General features: G+C 54.5%; 1 protein-coding gene across 5 annotated transcripts; it reads left to right on the top strand.

Annotated features, from left to right (window-relative positions):
- Positions 1-660: 660 nt before the first annotated feature.
- CD34 (CD34 molecule) lies at positions 661-13,750 on the top strand. Of its 5 annotated transcripts, none has more exons than XM_068995848.1 (8): positions 661-1,110; positions 6,181-6,342; positions 6,533-6,822; positions 6,925-7,014; positions 9,213-9,360; positions 9,677-9,723; positions 10,575-10,768; positions 11,020-11,221. In XM_068995848.1, exons 1-8 carry the CDS (start codon positions 1,059-1,061, stop codon positions 11,198-11,200), a joined length of 1,164 nt encoding a protein of 387 aa, XP_068851949.1. In that variant the 5' UTR covers positions 661-1,058; the 3' UTR covers positions 11,201-11,221. The 5 variants fall into 5 exon arrangements, with proteins under 5 accessions (XP_068851949.1, XP_068851951.1, XP_068851953.1 ...); XM_068995850.1 differs by having other exon boundaries at positions 663-1,110; positions 11,046-11,221; XM_068995852.1 differs by having other exon boundaries at positions 665-1,110; positions 10,575-10,739; positions 11,046-11,221.
- Positions 13,751-15,898: the final 2,148 nt, after the last annotated feature.

The following is a 15,898-nucleotide window of genomic DNA, read 5'->3' as shown; positions in this document are numbered from 1 at the left end:
CCACTCCCCCAGGTTGCTCCAAATCCCATCCAACCTGGCCTGGAACATTGCAGGGATGGACGTCCCCACGTGAGGACACAGAGCATCCCTCGCCCTGCCCTTCCAGAGCTGGTCTCACGTGTGTCTGCAGGGCAATCACTGCAGAACCAGAGAGCCAAGTTTCCCACTTGGTGAGGCCCAGCCTGGTAATAAAACTGCAGTGGGAGTTCCTGTGCTGGCGGCAGGGCTCCCACAGAGCAGTCCTAATGAGCTCGGGGAAGTTACAGCTCTCCCGTCCCTCTCCTGCTCCAGCTTCAATGCCAAAGCTTTTGCCTGTGGGTTTTTCTCTGCCCCAAACCTTCTCTAACCCATCTCAGCCCTGCTCCCTGTTTGACTGGAGTCAATTTAGTGGAGCTAATGGAGTTACTTCTCTTCAGGTCAGTGATGATTTCGCATCCTTGAGTTCCTTGCTTAATTTGCTGAGAAAATTTCTGATTCTGAAGCCCATTTTCAGCATTCCCCCGTTTTCCACGGTGCTGGGACCCCGCTCAGGGCTTGCTGGGCTGGACCTGGGGCTTCTCCACGTCCCTGCTCTCCTCGGGCTGCGTTTGCTTTGCTTTGAGGGAAGCTCAGCTGCAGGCTCGGCTGTAATCCCTGCATCCAGCTGGATCAGGCTGTGTCCCTGCCTTCCCTCGGACAGGAAAGCAGCAGCTCTCAGGAAAGAGTTAATCCCGGCGAGCCTTTGGGATCCTTTGCTGGGGAGAGGGCTGATCTTTTGTTTGTTTTGAAGCCGCTGGCAGGAAAGTGGGGAGGAGAAAATTACCTAAGTGATAGTGAGGTTGCCACGAACTATATAAAACTGGGAAATCAAAGCGGAGAAACTCCACCTCGCAGTCCTGAACCACAAGCACAACCCCTGAAGAGAAACCCACCCCACAAGTGAGTGATCTCAAAGGCTTGAACTCCAACCAAGCCGCATGAGCTCAGAGCTGCTGCGGGACTGAGCAGCCCGGCGCTGTCCCGGCCGGATCCCGCTGCCCCGGGAGCAGGGAGCGCAGCTCTCGGGACCTTTCCCAGCCATGCAGTGGGGGCAGCTCCTGTGCGTCGCCGTCTGCCTGGCGGAGCTGGCTGGTGAGTATTGATGCCCCAAAGCCGCGGGTCACACGAGGCACCGGTGCGTGGGGCAGCTCCTGGGAGCAGCAGCTCGGTGGGGGGAAGATGCTTCTCCGGGAGTTTGGGATTGCAGTTCCACCCAAAAAAACCCCGCGGTGACATTTTACGGAGCATCAGCATCCCGGCCAGCACGCTCACAGCCATGTGCTGCGGAAAAAAAAAACTCGCAGCTGCTCTGAAAAGGACAGGAATCAGGATCTAAACTCCCTACAAAATTCTGGATAACGTGAGGGGATGGGAGTGCAGCAGGCAGAGTGCAGCCACAGCTCGGGTTGTCTCTCAGCCTGTGCTGGTGTAAATGAGCCACACTCCTGTTTTGTGGTTGGAACTAAACATTTGCTGAAAATCAAATGAATCTCCATAAATATTAAAATCTCCTATTGCAGCTCTTCAAATATTCATCACATGGAGCAATGAATAACAGCACCGAGATTTTCTCGAGGTACTACTTTTTAAAGGGTTATGTTTTAGGGAAATATTATCATTTTTGTCCCAAACCCAACAACCATGAGGTAATAAAAAAGGACTAAAAAAGTGAAGCAGCACTCTGTGTGTTGCCTGGTGTGCTGGGACAGGAGCCAGGAGCCTGCGGGTGTCTCCTCAAATGTAATTTTTTCTTACTCACACGAATGTGAGCAACGAGATCCATTGCAGGAATTTGCTGGGTTTTGTTCTCCTGTTCCACAGAGCTCCTTTCATGTTCCCCTGGCTGCCCAGGTAAATGGCTCACCTGAGATGCCGGCTGACCCTCCAGTCTGTGTTAATTTTACAGGAATTGAAAAAACAACCAATTTTATTTAAGGGAAATGACATTCAGGACTGTGTAGTTGGGCTGAACTGAGCCAGGGTGTGAGACAAAGGTGTGAGGCAAACCCTGAGTTTCAAACCTTGAGTTCCTTGTACGAAGCAAAAGTGATGGAAAAGTGATAAAAAGCTTGGGTTTTGGAAGGACAAAGCTGCTGGGCAGCAGGCGCTTTAATGCTGCACAATGTCCCTGCACAGCCCATGCCCAGCACTCCTGCAGGATATTCCTGGCTGGGACGTGGAGGAGGTTGATTTTTCCTCAGGCAGCTCATCCTTGGGGCTCTGCTTGTTCCTCAGCTCCGTGGGGAATCCCAGAGAATCCATCAAAGGCTCCAGTTGTGCAATTCCCATGGAAATCCCAATTCTGTGGGTTTGGGCTCAAGTTGCTCCTGGCAGCGCTGCTGAGGGTGGGAGCAGCGGCCTCCTCCTGCTCCCAGGACACCTTCAGCTAAAGCCACGTGTTTTATAGGAAAAAACCCCTTGTGCCACACTGGGGCAGGGGCAGGAGTCCTACAAATGCTGTGTGTGGACGTGGAGTGGGGAGGATGGAGTCTGGGTTCCAGGATCCGGAGCCAGGAGCAGCCTCGTCCAACCCCACAGGAGCAAATTCCCTGGGAAACCCAACCTCAAAGGCAGCAAATCCCCTGTAAATGCTCATTCTGGCATTTGCCTGGTTCTTTGGGGTTCTTCCTGAGTTTCAAGGAGCAAGGAGGAGGTTTACACCCATCCCTGGTCTGCAGAGTGGGCTGCTGTTCCCAGACCCTCCCAAACTCCTGGGAGGATGCTGTGAGCAGCTTGTGTTGGAAAATTGGGGATGGATAAACCACATGGAGAGCTGTCCTGTGCTTGGCTCAGAGTGAACACGGAGAAGGGAGTACAGACTGCATCTGCACCCAATGAAAACACTTGATTTCTTTTACTTCACCTTTTATCTTTCTTTTTTGTTTATTTTTCATTCATCTCCGCCAAACTTGATTTTTAGAAAAATCTCTTTCCTTGCCATTTTCAAGCACTCTCTCTTTCCTCCACTCCTTTTGCATCACTTATGGAAGTTCTGAATATCAGGAAAGGAAAAAGAGACTTTAAGACTTCCAGCTGCTCGAGTTTAACATCCTTTAGAGGCTGCTGCTCCAGCCAGGAGAAATCTCAACCCCCGGGAAGGTGCTGGGCTCCCAGGCTGCACGAGAGGCCCCAGTCCCAAGGAAAGCCTTGGAGCAGCAGCTGGGCTTTGGTGTGGCAGCTCGGGGGGCTCCCCCAGCCCCCGCCCCCGGCCCCACACCCACATCCTGTCTGGGCGAAGGAAAAGGGGGAGGGAAGGGATTTTTATCAGATATTTCCAGAGGGAAGAGGGCTCCACCCGCTTGAATTCCTGCCACATGGCTGAGAGCTGTGGAGATGGAAAGGCATGAGTAATGCCGGCTGGAGCCCTTGGAGGGGCTGCTGTGGGGAGCCGGGGCTGGCTCCGGCTCCAGGGCTCGGCATCCCACGCTTCCACAACTCCTCTCCTGCATCCCGTGGTTCCAGAACTCCTCTCCTACACCCCAGGGTCCTGCACCCTCCTGTCCTGCATCCCTCCTCTGCAGCCTCAGGACTGGCAGTGCCCTTGTGCCAGCCTGGGGCATCCCTTTGCCGTAGCCCCTGGAGCTCCTGGAGCGCTCAGGGAGCTTGGGAATAAACTCTGTTAAAGACAGAGCTGGAGGAGCTCCCCTGGCCCAGGGTTTGTGTGTCAGCTGCCCAAGGAGCCGAAGGTTGAGCACCAGAGCAGAAGGTTGAGCACAAGGTTTGCCAGAGGTTGACAAAGAGATCTGAGGCAGGATCAGCACAGGAGCTGCAGGTCCTGCCTGGAGATTCCCAGTGGGATTCACCTCCCCTGGTTTCTTTGCTGTGGGTACAGGATTGGGCTCCAGTGGTGGAAACTTTCCTCCTCTTTCCTGAACCTTTGCCACTGCAGAGCTGTTTTGTGGCCCTGGCTTAGTGCTCAGGGATGGGCCTTGGAGCAAGTTTAACATTTATATCATTGCCTTTTCTTTATTCCATCTAAGATCCTTCCTAAGCCCCGTTATTAAAAGATCTTTAAAAAATAATTTACTTTTTAAACCCAGGTGGGTGAACACAACGGGTGCTGTGAAGTGCAATTTTCTTTCCCATCTCTGCATGCTTTTGCTCCTGCACGTGCTTGCACCGCCAGGTGAAGATTTCTCCCAGGTTAATAAATAGCTTGGCTTAAACTCTAAACCCTCAATCCTAACAAATTGACGACGTTTAATAAAGCCATTAAAAATGGATGGTGCAATAAATAACCCTCTTTAGCTGAGCACCACGTGGATTATCCAGCCCACATCTGGATCATTATTTATCTCATGAGCCCAAAGATTTCAAAAACTCATCCGTGTTCTGTGGAAAAGCCCCTGCACATGCTCCAGGAAAGGCAAGAAAAAGAAATCCAGAGTGACAGCTCCTCTCCCAAATTACACCAAGCAACAGCCAGGTTTCCGTTTCAATATTCAGTGCTGAAAAGGCTTTGATTAGAAATACCCCTGGTGCTTTACAAACATCTGGAAGAGTTCAGAGGTGCTTGGGTGGCTGTGGCACTCGGGGAGGTCAAGCCCAGGCGCTGCATTGTTCTGCCAATGTGAAGTTTCCTGCTCATGGCCATGAAAACACGGAGCTGTGAGTAAAGCCTGGCTTTAGCTCTGTGCTGCTCGTTATTCTGGGCACGCAGTCCTGCCTCCTGCTTTTGATTTGTTAAAAGTCGTCAGGAAAACGTGGTGATTTAACCACTTGGAATGAATTGTCTTGGAGAAGAAGGAACTTCTCTCCCTGAAATAAAAGCTGTGCCAGAACCTGAATTCCAGCTCCAGACACCTGCACCGAGCCCTCAGCAGGGCCCCCCTGGAGCAGCTGCAGCCCAGGATGGGGTGGGATGGATGGGATGGGATGGGATGGGATGGGATGGGATGGGATGGGATGGGATGGGATGGGATGGATGGGATGGGATGGGATGGGATGGGATGGGATGGGATGGGATGGGATGGGATGGGATGGGATGGGATGGATGCGATGGGATGGATGCGATGGGATGGATGCGATGGGCAGCACCAGTGTGGGCAGCCCCACAGGTCCAGTCTGGAGCCCACATTTCCCCTCTGGCCCAGCCTCCCACGGCAGGACCAGCGGAGCAGCTCTGCCCCTGCTACCCACGGCCAAAACAAACCCCAGTTACCTCAGGCTTTGCTCTTCACAAACCCTTCAGGCTCTGTGGACCTGACCCATGACACAGAGCAGCTCCTGCCAGGCCCATCCCAGTGCCCAGTCCCGCTGCTCACAGTGCCCCGGTGCCGTTTCCCTGGCAGCAGGTCCCGCCCGGAGCCGGCGCCGGCGGCTGCTCAGGACCTGCCAGAGCTGCTCCATCTCTCAGGGTGGTTTGGGAGGATGAAGGAACTTTTCTTGGAGCTGGGGCTCCCCTGGGCAGAACTACAAATGAAACAACACATTTTGTATGATTTTCTCTTTAGTGCCTGGATAAGAATCTTAAACACCAAGAGCCCTGGGGTAGAGGCTGACGCTGTTTGTTAAAAGTGGGAATAGATCTTAGGGAGAGAGGAGGTTAAGGAATGGGGAGAAATGCATTTTCACTGACTCACATAGCTCATTTCAGAAGGACAAGCTGCAAGTGTCACCTCTGTAACACAGCAGGAAGCAATATATAAACTTTAGGTTAGAACAGCAAACCTCTCTCCAAACATTCTGCTTTACCTCCAAAGATGTTTTCGCTCATGAGTCAGGGCTGATCCCAAGCCAGTGGGAATGTTTCTATTTACTTTGAGATTGTGCCTGCAACTGTAAATCCAACTTATCTATCCTGAGGCACACAAGTGATCTCTTCCAAGGCTTGATTCTTTCCTCCCAGGATTATAAACCCAAACTACTATGAAATCCAGCTTTGTGCAGCTTTGTGCATCCACCAGTGAGCTGAGGATGGGGTGGGTTAGGGTAGGAACGAGCCTGTCCTTCTCCTCCTGAGAGCCCTGGAGCCCCTGCAAGGGCTGCACCAGAGTCTGGTGCTCACCCAGATGAAAAGTTTCATCCCTGAGCCTCTCTCCTCCCAGTTCAGAGCAAGAAAAAGCCAATTTGGGAGAGCAGCTAAACCTTTCCTGCTTTCCCACAGAGGCTCAGGGCTGGGCTGGGGGTTCAGCAGCCCCTAAGAGCTTCCTCTTCCCTCAGGCTGCACTGATGGGAGCATGACAGCCACCCCCGCATCGACAGCCACCCCCACATTGACAGCCACGGATGTGGGGACAAGGGACACCAGCGGTGGGACAGCCAGCGGAGCCCCCACTGCCACCAGAGCCACCAGAGATGCCAGCAGTGCCAAACCTACATCTGGTAACCCCTTTCCTTGGTCCCCCCGTGATTCCCAGTAGCGTTTGTGTTAATAATTAGATTTATTAAGTGCACAGGCCCTGTGCTGCTGCTGGCTATGGCAAATCAGTGCTGTACCTCAGTCACCGTGATGCCACCGAGCTCAGAGGGTTTAAGCTTTCTCCTGTGTACTTCTCTTTGCATTTCTTCCAAGCTGAAGCCACAGCCGGGTCCGTGACCACCAGCCTCACATCATCAGGGCTCAGCAGGCAGCTGAGGACGAGCCCCCAGCCCAGCCCAGCCCCCACATCCCTGCCAGGCACCACCCTGGAGCCACACGGGAGCCTGGGGGTCCCCACAACCCAGAGCCCCCTGACACAGCCCAAGGACCGGGCAGAAACCTCGGGCTCCGTGGCAGCTGGGACGAGCTCTGCGGCCACCTCGGAGCATCCTCCTGTGCCAGCTGCCACCACAGCCCTGCACGCAGCCAGGGACAGCCCCAAGGTGAGGATGGACTGGGTGCCGTGGGCTGGGGGACCACGGGGAGGTTGGATTGTCTCCCAGCCCCCAGCAGGGCACTGATAGCACCCCTGTTCTCCTTTCCAGCCTCCCTCCCCTGCCATCACCTGCCACAGTGCCAGGGACGAGGGTGACACTGGAGCCATCTGCCTGCAGCTCAACCAGTCCAGCACCTGCGTGAGTGGCCCGCGTGTCCCCAGGCGGGGAACGTGCAGCGGGACGGGGCTGCGAGGGTCCTGCAGCCGTGGGGGCACCCCCCGCTCCTGGGGGGGCTGTTCGGGGTGGGCAGCGCCCATCGGTTGCCCCTCGGGCAGAGCAGCCGAGCTGGGCCAGGCTGGTGCAGGAGGGGACGGCCCCAGGAGGATCCCCAAGGGGCGCATCCCAAAGGGATCACAGCAGTTCCAGGGGAAATACAACCTCCCCGTTGCATAAATCCTCCTCTTTTTTTAGCGATTGAGCTCTGGGGTCAGCCCAGCTTCTAAAGCATCTCCCATCGTGTCTGACAGGAAGCTGCCTTTGTTCTTCTTCTTCCTCTTCCCTGTTGGGAACAAAAGTGCCTTTTTTTGTCTTGCCAAGTGCCCTAGGAAAGAAAACAGGGCGCTGCAAGGAGCTGCTCAGTGTCCCCATCAACTCCTGAGGGAATCCCAGGCTCTCTGTGACCGTCCTTGGCCTTGTGCACCAAAAATGAGGCATTTGTAACAGCAGAGGGGGGTCTGCTGTGGGTGCGAGGAAGAAACCTTTCCCACTGGAGGCACGGAGGGTGGATGGTGCTGGGTCTTGCGAGACAGCAACGCCCTGGGTGTGAAATACAGATAAAATACATCGCTTTGGTTTTGGCACTGAGCCACACTGCTGCCGCTCAGGGTGAGTGAGTCTCACTCGGCTTTCCTCTGCAGATGAGTGGTTAAATGGCATTTAGGCTCGCTCCTGTTTACAGCGACTGCGCTCGAGCAGGAATCCACAGGGAAACTCCTGCGGGAGCCCGTGATTCCGATCTCAGATGCCATCTAGTGGGCTCCGATCCCTTCTGGGCACAGGGTTTGTGCATCCCGTGCACACAGCACATCCAGAGCATCCTACAGAGTCATGGCTCACATACCCCGAGCCCTCCCTCCACGTGAAACAACCCGAACACCCCAATTCCCTCCCAATTTCTGGGAGCTCCCACCCCGCAGCAGAGCCCTCCCCTCAGTAACCCCGGGGTGGGAGCAGGCGGCTCGGGCTGGAGCTGGGAACCAGGTAAGAGCAGTCCTAGAGCGGAGCAGCCAGGAGGGACCGTGTGTCCCTCTCTCCTGCTGGCCTTTCCCGAGGCAAATGAGCAATCAGCTGGCACCCGGCGCCGCTAATTGCAAAGGGAAACTCTGACACTCCGATGAGTTCTTTCCACAGCACAGAAAGGAAAATACACACTTGGGTCTCTTGTTCCATCTTGGCCTTCCTCCCCCCGAGCCAAGCTCTACAGAAACAGCTGAAAATGATTTGTTTGTTGTTCTCCCGTGGATGAGTTTCTGCATTTTCGAGCGCATTTTCGGGGGATGGAGGGACCCGAGCGCGGTCCTGGGGCAGCTCCGGGGCAGAGGGAGGAGGGCCCAGGACCGTGGGGTTCTGCTCCTGTGCAGCCCCAGGGGTGGGATTCGGCCCCGGCAGGGGCAGAGCAGGGCTCAGGGAAGCTGCCTCTGTCTCTCGGGGTGGGCACGGCCACTGTCCCCAGCTGGGAGGGTGCGGGGGAGGCTGATAAGGGTTTTAGCAGCGCTGGGCTCTGTCTGCGAGCCTGGCTGCGGCTGAAAATAGCCCCGAGGAGAAAGCCTTTCCTGTCTGAGGCCTGCAAAGCCTGCAGCTCCTCACTCCTCTTCCTCTTCCACCCCAGAGTCAGTTCAGCTCTAAAATGTGAGAAATTTGTGGTTTTTTACCTAGCCTTTGATCAGCAACTTAGCAAAAACATTGAAGACGTTTCCTAACAGGAAGGCTCAATGCTTCTTTGTTATTTCCCTCCTTTCCAGCCCCTGCCTGTGACTCTGAAACAATAGGGCTCTTCTGTTGTTCCAGCCCAAAAACTGGGGAGGCTTGCCATGAGATTCAGATCCTAAATTTAGCTTCGTTTAAATGCCATTTTCAAGAGCTGCTAATAATATCTTCATTTAATTTATTCTCGTTACGTTGAGACACGAGAAATGAGCACCTCCACCTCCAAGGTGTTGGGGATCTGGGCAGTGCTGGAGCAGGAGGGGAGGGTCTGACACCCAGCTCAGCTTTGCAGGGCACAGAGGAGACACCAAAACTCACACAGGACAGCACAGCACCTCCACCAGCATGGCTGAGGCAGAGAATTGCTTGGTTTGGTTGTTTGATGCCTGTCCTTTCTGAAAACTTTGCAGGAGCACTTTTTAGAGAGGAAGGGATCGGATTTATGGCAAGCAGTATGTGAAAGTAGAACCTACACCGTGGACTCCTCCTGCGAGATCAAACTCATTCCATCCAGCCTGGACAGGGACTGTTTGCTCCTCATCCTCAGAGGAGAGAAAGGTCAGTGGAAGCACTTCCTTGGCTGTGATCCATGGATAATGACCCTGGTGTGGGCAATGGGACAGGGATTCCTTGTGGGAAGGGCTGTGAGACAGATCCTGGGAGGAGAAACCTCTCTGCAATTCTGCTCTTTCTTCTGGGGTCCTGCTGCATCCCTGGAGCCATGGAACTGCCTCCAGGAGCATCCTTGGCTCCTCTGTGCACAGCTGGGCTCTTTGGTGTGCCCTGAGCTGCAGAGTGTGTAACTGATGCATGGAAGGCACGTACCTAACGTGTGTCATGTGTGTCATGTGCTCTCCCGTTTCAAACCTTGCAGATCCTGACAAACTGCTGAGCATGCTCCAGAAGTCTCACTGGGAAAAGGTAAATCCCTTAAGCAAATTCAGCTGCAAAATATGGCCCAAGTGGCTGGAGAGATGAGAGTTTTTGATCGGTTGAGGCTGGGGGAGATGCTGACACTTGGGCCTGCCTCCAGTTTGGAGGTGCCTGAGCAGCGTAGAGATCCCTGGAAGTGCCCAAGGCCAGGCTGGACGGGGCTTGGAGCAGCCTGGGACAGTGGGAGGTGTCCCTGCCCATGGCAGGGGTGGCACTGGATGGGCTTTAAGGTCCCTTCCAACCCAAACCAGCCTGGGGTTCTGTGGTAGGAGCCAACCACCTGTGAGGCTGTGATGCAGCACAAGAGAACCCACACAACCCATGGGGGCAGAAATGCTTGAACTGGTTCTGTGAAACGCTGCAGCATTTTCTTAGCAAAGGTTTAGACCTCAACAACAACTCTCAGGAGGCAACTGGCACTCGGCTCCTTCCAAGGACAAGGCTGACATAAAAGAATTCCTCCTCCCAGCACTCTGCTGAGGCTGCTGCTGGCTCGTGGGGCTGAGCCCCGGGTGTCTCTCAGGGTACAAATGCAGAGGTGCAGCACACAGAGAGAGCTCAGCCATGCACACGGGCGCTCTAAACCCCGGGGTGTGCTCCAGAGGACAAAAGTTCCCTGTGCCACAGGAGACTCCAGGCTGGGAATGAGGCTGTGAGGACGTGAGGGCTGCCGGGGCTGGGGCAGGGCTGGGGCAGCAAAGCCCAGCTTTGTTTTCGTGCGCTTTCCCAAGGAGGTGAGGAGCTGCATTGTTTGAAGCCTGTGCAGCAGATTCAAATGTTTCCTGTTTGTCCCACTCCCGGCTCTCTTTGGTGTTTGTTTTTTTTTTTTTTTTACCCAGCTTGGAATAGAATCCCTTAAAAAGGAGAGCGCGAGGGGCCGCCGGGACTCTTCTCAGAAGACCCTGATTGCCCTGGTCACATCTGGGCTGCTGCTGGCCTTCCTGGGCCTGGCCGGATATTTCCTGATGAGGCGGCGCAGCTGGAGCCCCGCGGGAGAGAGGCTGGTCAGTGCTTACAGGTGGCAGAGCTGCAGGTAGAGAGGAGCCTGGAGCACAGAGGGGTTCTGGGGGGGTCACAAGGGGGTTCCCCTCCCCCTGTGGCTCTGCAGCCACCCCCGTGTGTGTCCCCAGCTCATGGGACAGCCCAGCCCCGCGTTGGGGCCGAGTCTGGGGCAGCCTGGGTGAGGCAAGGGGCAGGGGCACTGCACAGGGCGAGGGGAAACCTCTCCTGCCTTCCAAAACCAGCTCCTGCAGCAGCACCGCCCCTTTCTCGCACTTACTTAAGGTCTAACACTTATTTCTGCTCAGCAGTAAGAACTCATCCAGCAAGAGTCACCCTGCAGAGCCACCGAAACCCTAAGAATCTGTCATTAAAAGTGATGCCCTTTAATTTCCACTCCTTGTTTGAGTCCCGTGTCTGTACCTGTGCTGTAATAAAGGCTGTTTCTCCCCATCAGCCATGGTAATAAAACATATCCAGAAAGAAAGAGGCAGAAATTTCCTATTTCCATTCTCCCCCATTCTCTCTCCGGGCAGGCTGACCCTGAGAGCTCCTCCCCACCAGTGACTTTTGTGTCCTGGGAGGCCATCAGGGTATTTCCTGATCAGAAAGGAGCTCCCAGAACACACGGCTGGGAAATGCCTGTGTCAGAGGCAGGGACACTGCCTCCTGTCCCTGATGGAAACCCCTGGCAGTGCCAGTCCTGATTCCAGGCAAGACGTGTCCAGCCCTCCCATGGAAAAGGGGCTGAGTGAACGCCAGGCAGGAGAGTGCTGAGGAAATTCCAGCTAGGAATTGCCACCCCAGATCACCAGTGCCCATTCCAAGGATGCATAACATCTGGGGAGCTCTTGTGAGAGGATGGAGGCAGCTCTGGGTGGCCCTGGACCCTCCAGAGGCAGCTGCTCTTCACGGCAATAGCATCACCCAGCCCTGCAGAGGTGAAGTTCGGCACCCCTGCTGCACCTGGCAGCAAGCTCTGCACCTCAGAGGAAGGGGAAGAAAAAGAGACAATTTCCATCATTTCCATTCAATGGTGCTTCTTGCTCGGCCAAAGTGGCCAGCAGAGGTTCTGTGGCAGCGCCAGGTCAGCTCCAAAACCTGGTTAGGAGAAAACACCAAGCCCCAACAGCTTTTCTTTCAGGTGCAGGAGGAAAAGCTGCAGCTCCTGGGTGGTTTTCTTCCTCCACGTGGGTGCAGGCCCTCTGCTCCCCTTCTTCTGAGCCGTGGCTGTTTGTCCCTCCTGCCTGGGGACTGTGGGCAGCCCCTGCCCCCAAACCAGCCGCCCTTTCCCTCCCCTGACTGTGTCCCTTGTGTCCCTGCCCAGGCTGAAGACCCCTATTACACGGAGAACGGCAGCCAGGGGAACACGATGCTGATGTCGCCCTCCCAGGAGCCAGCGGAGCTGCAGGAGAAGCCAAACCTCCCAAACCTCAACGGGGGCACCCAGGAGAACGGGACAGGCCAGGCGTCCTCCAAGAACAGCCACTCAACCCGGCAGCACAGCCCCGCTGACACCGAGATGTGACCGGGCCCAGAGTCCCCACGGGAGCCACCAGGGCAGCGGAGGGACAGGGCAGGGCAGGAGATTTCTGTGGACAAATAGGGAATTGCAGACCTTCTGTATTGTTATTATTGTCTCTGTGAAGAACTTCAAAATCAGCCTAAAGCACATTGAGGGCCAGAGCTGCCAAAGAACAACTTCTCTGCCTCCTCCTCCTCCTCCCACTGACCCCACAAGACACTTTTTTGCAGCTGTTCTGTGCTTTTGTTGTTAGAAGAACATCAGGACAAGTGCGAGTGCCCTTAGCCCTCCACAGCTTTTAAGCAGAGGCAGAGTCTGACTCCAAGCAGCCCGAATTTCTGGTAGCAACATGTTAGGCTGACTAAAGTAGTTAAGCTGGGATTGCAGTGACAAAAGCCTCTCAGGTTTCAGATAGTTTGGGTTAACAGAGTTGTTTATAACCTCATCTTTATGTTTAAGTGCAGGATTTCTCCCTCTTCTAAGGCCATCAGGCATTTAACCCCCTTCCTGTGCTTTAGGCTCCTGTACTATTTCCTACTCCAGCAGAATTTGCTGAAGCTCTGTAAAACTTTCCACATGGAATTGAAGGCTGGAATGTCAATAGGCCTCAACCTTGTTTCTTTGTGAATCCTACCAGAACTGTGTCCTGTAGGTGTTTTAGAGGAAAAAACCTTCCCCGGCCTCCCCCTGTCAGGGGCTGGGGGTTGTGACGAGGCAGAGCCAGCAATTTATCCCTTGAGTGAGATGGAGAACTCTGGATAGGGCTGTGGGGCTCTGTGGGAGCTGGGCCACTCTCCCTGCTGGCACCTGGGGCAGGAATTTGGGAATGAGAAGTGCCAAAGGGCTCCCAGAAGGATGAGTGGGAGATAAAATCCCAGCTCTGCAGTGGGTGTCCCTCTCCCTGCACCAGCAGCAAGTACACGAACAAGGAGCAGGATTTTCACTTTGGGAAGCACCAAATCCCAGGAGCAGGAGCAGGTCTGACCTCTCTCTGTGCTGATCCTGCTCCCGAGGGAAGCACTGCTGCAGCCACATCGAGCTCCCGGCAGCTCGGTGGGAGCCAGGGACCCAGGGCAGGTTTGTTCCCCATCCCAAGCACATTTTTAGGGAGCCAAAGCCCTGGTTGTGCCAGCCCCGTGCTCCTGGTGCCAGACCAGGAGGGGTGGTAGCTCAACACGAGCACCAGCAGCCACCTCCACACCCAAAATAAGCCCAAAAATGGCCCTTGAAGCTGATCCACCCTCTCACGAGTGAATTCATCCCAACCTTTCCTCAGTGCTGAACACCTGAGGGGAGGGGTTTTTTCTGGTACAGCGTTCAAAGCAATGACAGCAACGTCCGTCACCACCTGGGGCTGGTTTTTTGTGTGTGCAAGAGTCGCTTAAACACAATTAAAATATTCCAGGCTGTTTGCTTTGGTGTGACTTGTTTCTCCCACATCTCATTGTAAATAATCCCCGTTGAAAAAGAAAAATAATGAAGTACTAAAAACCGGCTTCTCCGTTGTGTCCTTGGAACAGCAGCGTGTTTATCCCTCCGGGATGTGTGGCTCTGGCTGCTGCCAGCAGGATGGGAGGACAACGCCTCACAGAGAGGTTCTTTCCCAGCAGAAATCCCATGACTAAGGGCTCTGGTTTGCTCTGAGCACATTCCCCCTCTCCTGACAAACACGAGTGGCGTGCAGCAGACTCTTACGCCTCGTTTGTTTGATTCGGTTTTTTGATGTTTGAGACACTCAGTTAAATCCTGGAAAAGTAAGTGAGACTCCAGAGCGTTGTGCAGGGCTGGGGCTGACCTGACAGCAGGGAAGCTGCACCAGGGGAGGCTCAGGTTGGACATCAGCAGGAATTTCTCCATGGAAAGGGCGGTCAGGCCTTGGCAAGGGCTGCCCAGGGAGGTTTGGAGTCCCCTCCCTGGAGGTGTCCAAGGACATGGCACTCAGAGCTCTGGGCTGGGGACAAGGTGGGCATTGGGCACAGGGTGGAATCGATGATCCTGGGGGGATTTTCCAGCCTAAAGGATTCTGTGGGAATGCAGCCCTTTAGTGCCTTCTCCCGTGGAGATGCTCGAGCTGCCCTGAAGGCAGGAGCTTTGGGAATGGGGATCTTTCCTGATTCCCTCTCCTCCCTGCGATGTCTGACCCTTCCCAGTGCTGACTGCCTGGCACAGGCACACCAGGAACTGCTCAGGGGACACTGCCCAGCCACTGACTCCTGTTTTGCTGTGTTTTGGGGCAGTCTGACCTCTGGCAGCCCGGCTGGAGGGGGAACAGATGCAGGAAAACGAAATCACTTTCCCAGGGAAAGCTCTTCCAGAGGCTTGATTAGAGCTGGGAGGTGGGACAGGGAGCTGGGGCCGGCTTCTCTCGGCGCAGTTGTTTATCTAATCAGCACTGTATCAAGGGCTGGAGATCTAATCAAACGTCAGGTGCACTTTTCACAGCTCAGGGTATGTCCTAGAGCCAGGCAGGGACAATAAAGTTACAGTCAAGTGCTCTGGCAAAACAAAAGGTTCCTCCAAAGCCTCCAGATTGAGGGAAATGCAGGGAGCAGGCAGCAGAGCAGGGCTGGTGCTGAGCCAGTGGAAAAGGCTGGAAAAGGCTGGAAAAGGCTGGAAAAGGCTGGAAAAGGCTGGAAAAGGCTGCACTTCCAGCTCAGGAAGTTTTTTGCCTGTGTGTAAACACAGCCAGGCTCAGCCCTGGCCCGGCCAAAAAGGTTTTTATTATTATTCCTTTCTTATCAGCCCCCTTGCATTCCTTCCTTGCCCCCTCCTCTCACCATCCCCTGCAGCCTCACAGCTGCTTTTTGGGCCATTTTGGGGGGTCTGAATCCATTTCAGCTTCCAACAGCAGCCTGATTTCCCATAAATGTGGTTCAAGGTTGATGCAAGTGCTCCTCCCTGGTTCATGAGCTCAGGTTCTGCTCCCACACAATCTTCAGCTGATGGAGAGCCTCATATTGAAAGGGATGCTCTAGAGGAAAATAATTGGGATGAAAACATCCTCTGGGGAAGGATGGTGGGGAATACAAGGCGTTAAATACAAATACAAACACAAACACCAACACAAGTACAAATACAAATATAAATAATATAAATGTAAGTGCAACGCTGCCATTAAAAGCCATGTCCATTCCCCAGCCTGGAACAGAACAGGAGCTCTGCCACCCACCCAACAGCCCCCAAATCCTTCTGCAGGCTGACATCAAAGATTTTTCCAGAAATGAAGGAACACCTTCCTGTCTGAACTACCTCAAAATTCTACCGTGAGTTGAAGGTGGCTTACTCTGTGCACTGCTGAAGCCAAACTTATGAAAGCAAGCAAGTTTTAATTAATTCTTATTAACCGCGCCCCTCGGTTGGATGTTCCATCCCGCTCAGAGTAAAACCAGCACACCCCTCCCAGGTGAGCACTGCACCATCACCGCCAAGCAGCCGATGCTGGGGCGGGGGAGAGCAGCTCCTGCCTCTGATTGCTGTCGCTAATTTCCCGTTCGCTGAAGCGGAGGGAGGTCAGAGCCCCGGGTTCGCGCACACCGAGGATCCTGCAGGGCTCTGAGGAGGCACATTTGCACTCCAATGCTGCTATCTGCTGGCCGTGCTCTGCCAGAACGTTCAGGACTGGGCTCTAGAGGGCAGCTG

The sequence above is a fragment of the Aphelocoma coerulescens genome, chromosome 26, assembly GCF_041296385.1.
Source record: "Aphelocoma coerulescens isolate FSJ_1873_10779 chromosome 26, UR_Acoe_1.0, whole genome shotgun sequence".
Taxonomy (NCBI): domain Eukaryota; kingdom Metazoa; phylum Chordata; class Aves; order Passeriformes; family Corvidae; genus Aphelocoma; species Aphelocoma coerulescens.
The sequence above is the reverse complement of the archived record's forward strand: the minus strand, read 5'-3'. Positions and strand labels throughout refer to the sequence as shown.

Excerpts from the sequence above, each read along its gene's own strand:
- CD34 (XM_068995848.1), top strand. The coding sequence starts at position 1,059 with ATGCAGTGGGGGCAGCTCCTGTGCGTCGCCGTCTGCCTGGCGGAGCTG. Across the intron at positions 6,343-6,532 it reads CAGTGCCAAACCTACATCTG|CTGAAGCCACAGCCGGGTCC; the intron begins GTAACCCCTTTC and ends ATTTCTTCCAAG. Across the intron at positions 10,769-11,019 it reads TACAGGTGGCAGAGCTGCAG|GTCTAACACTTATTTCTGCT; the intron begins GTAGAGAGGAGC and ends CACTTACTTAAG.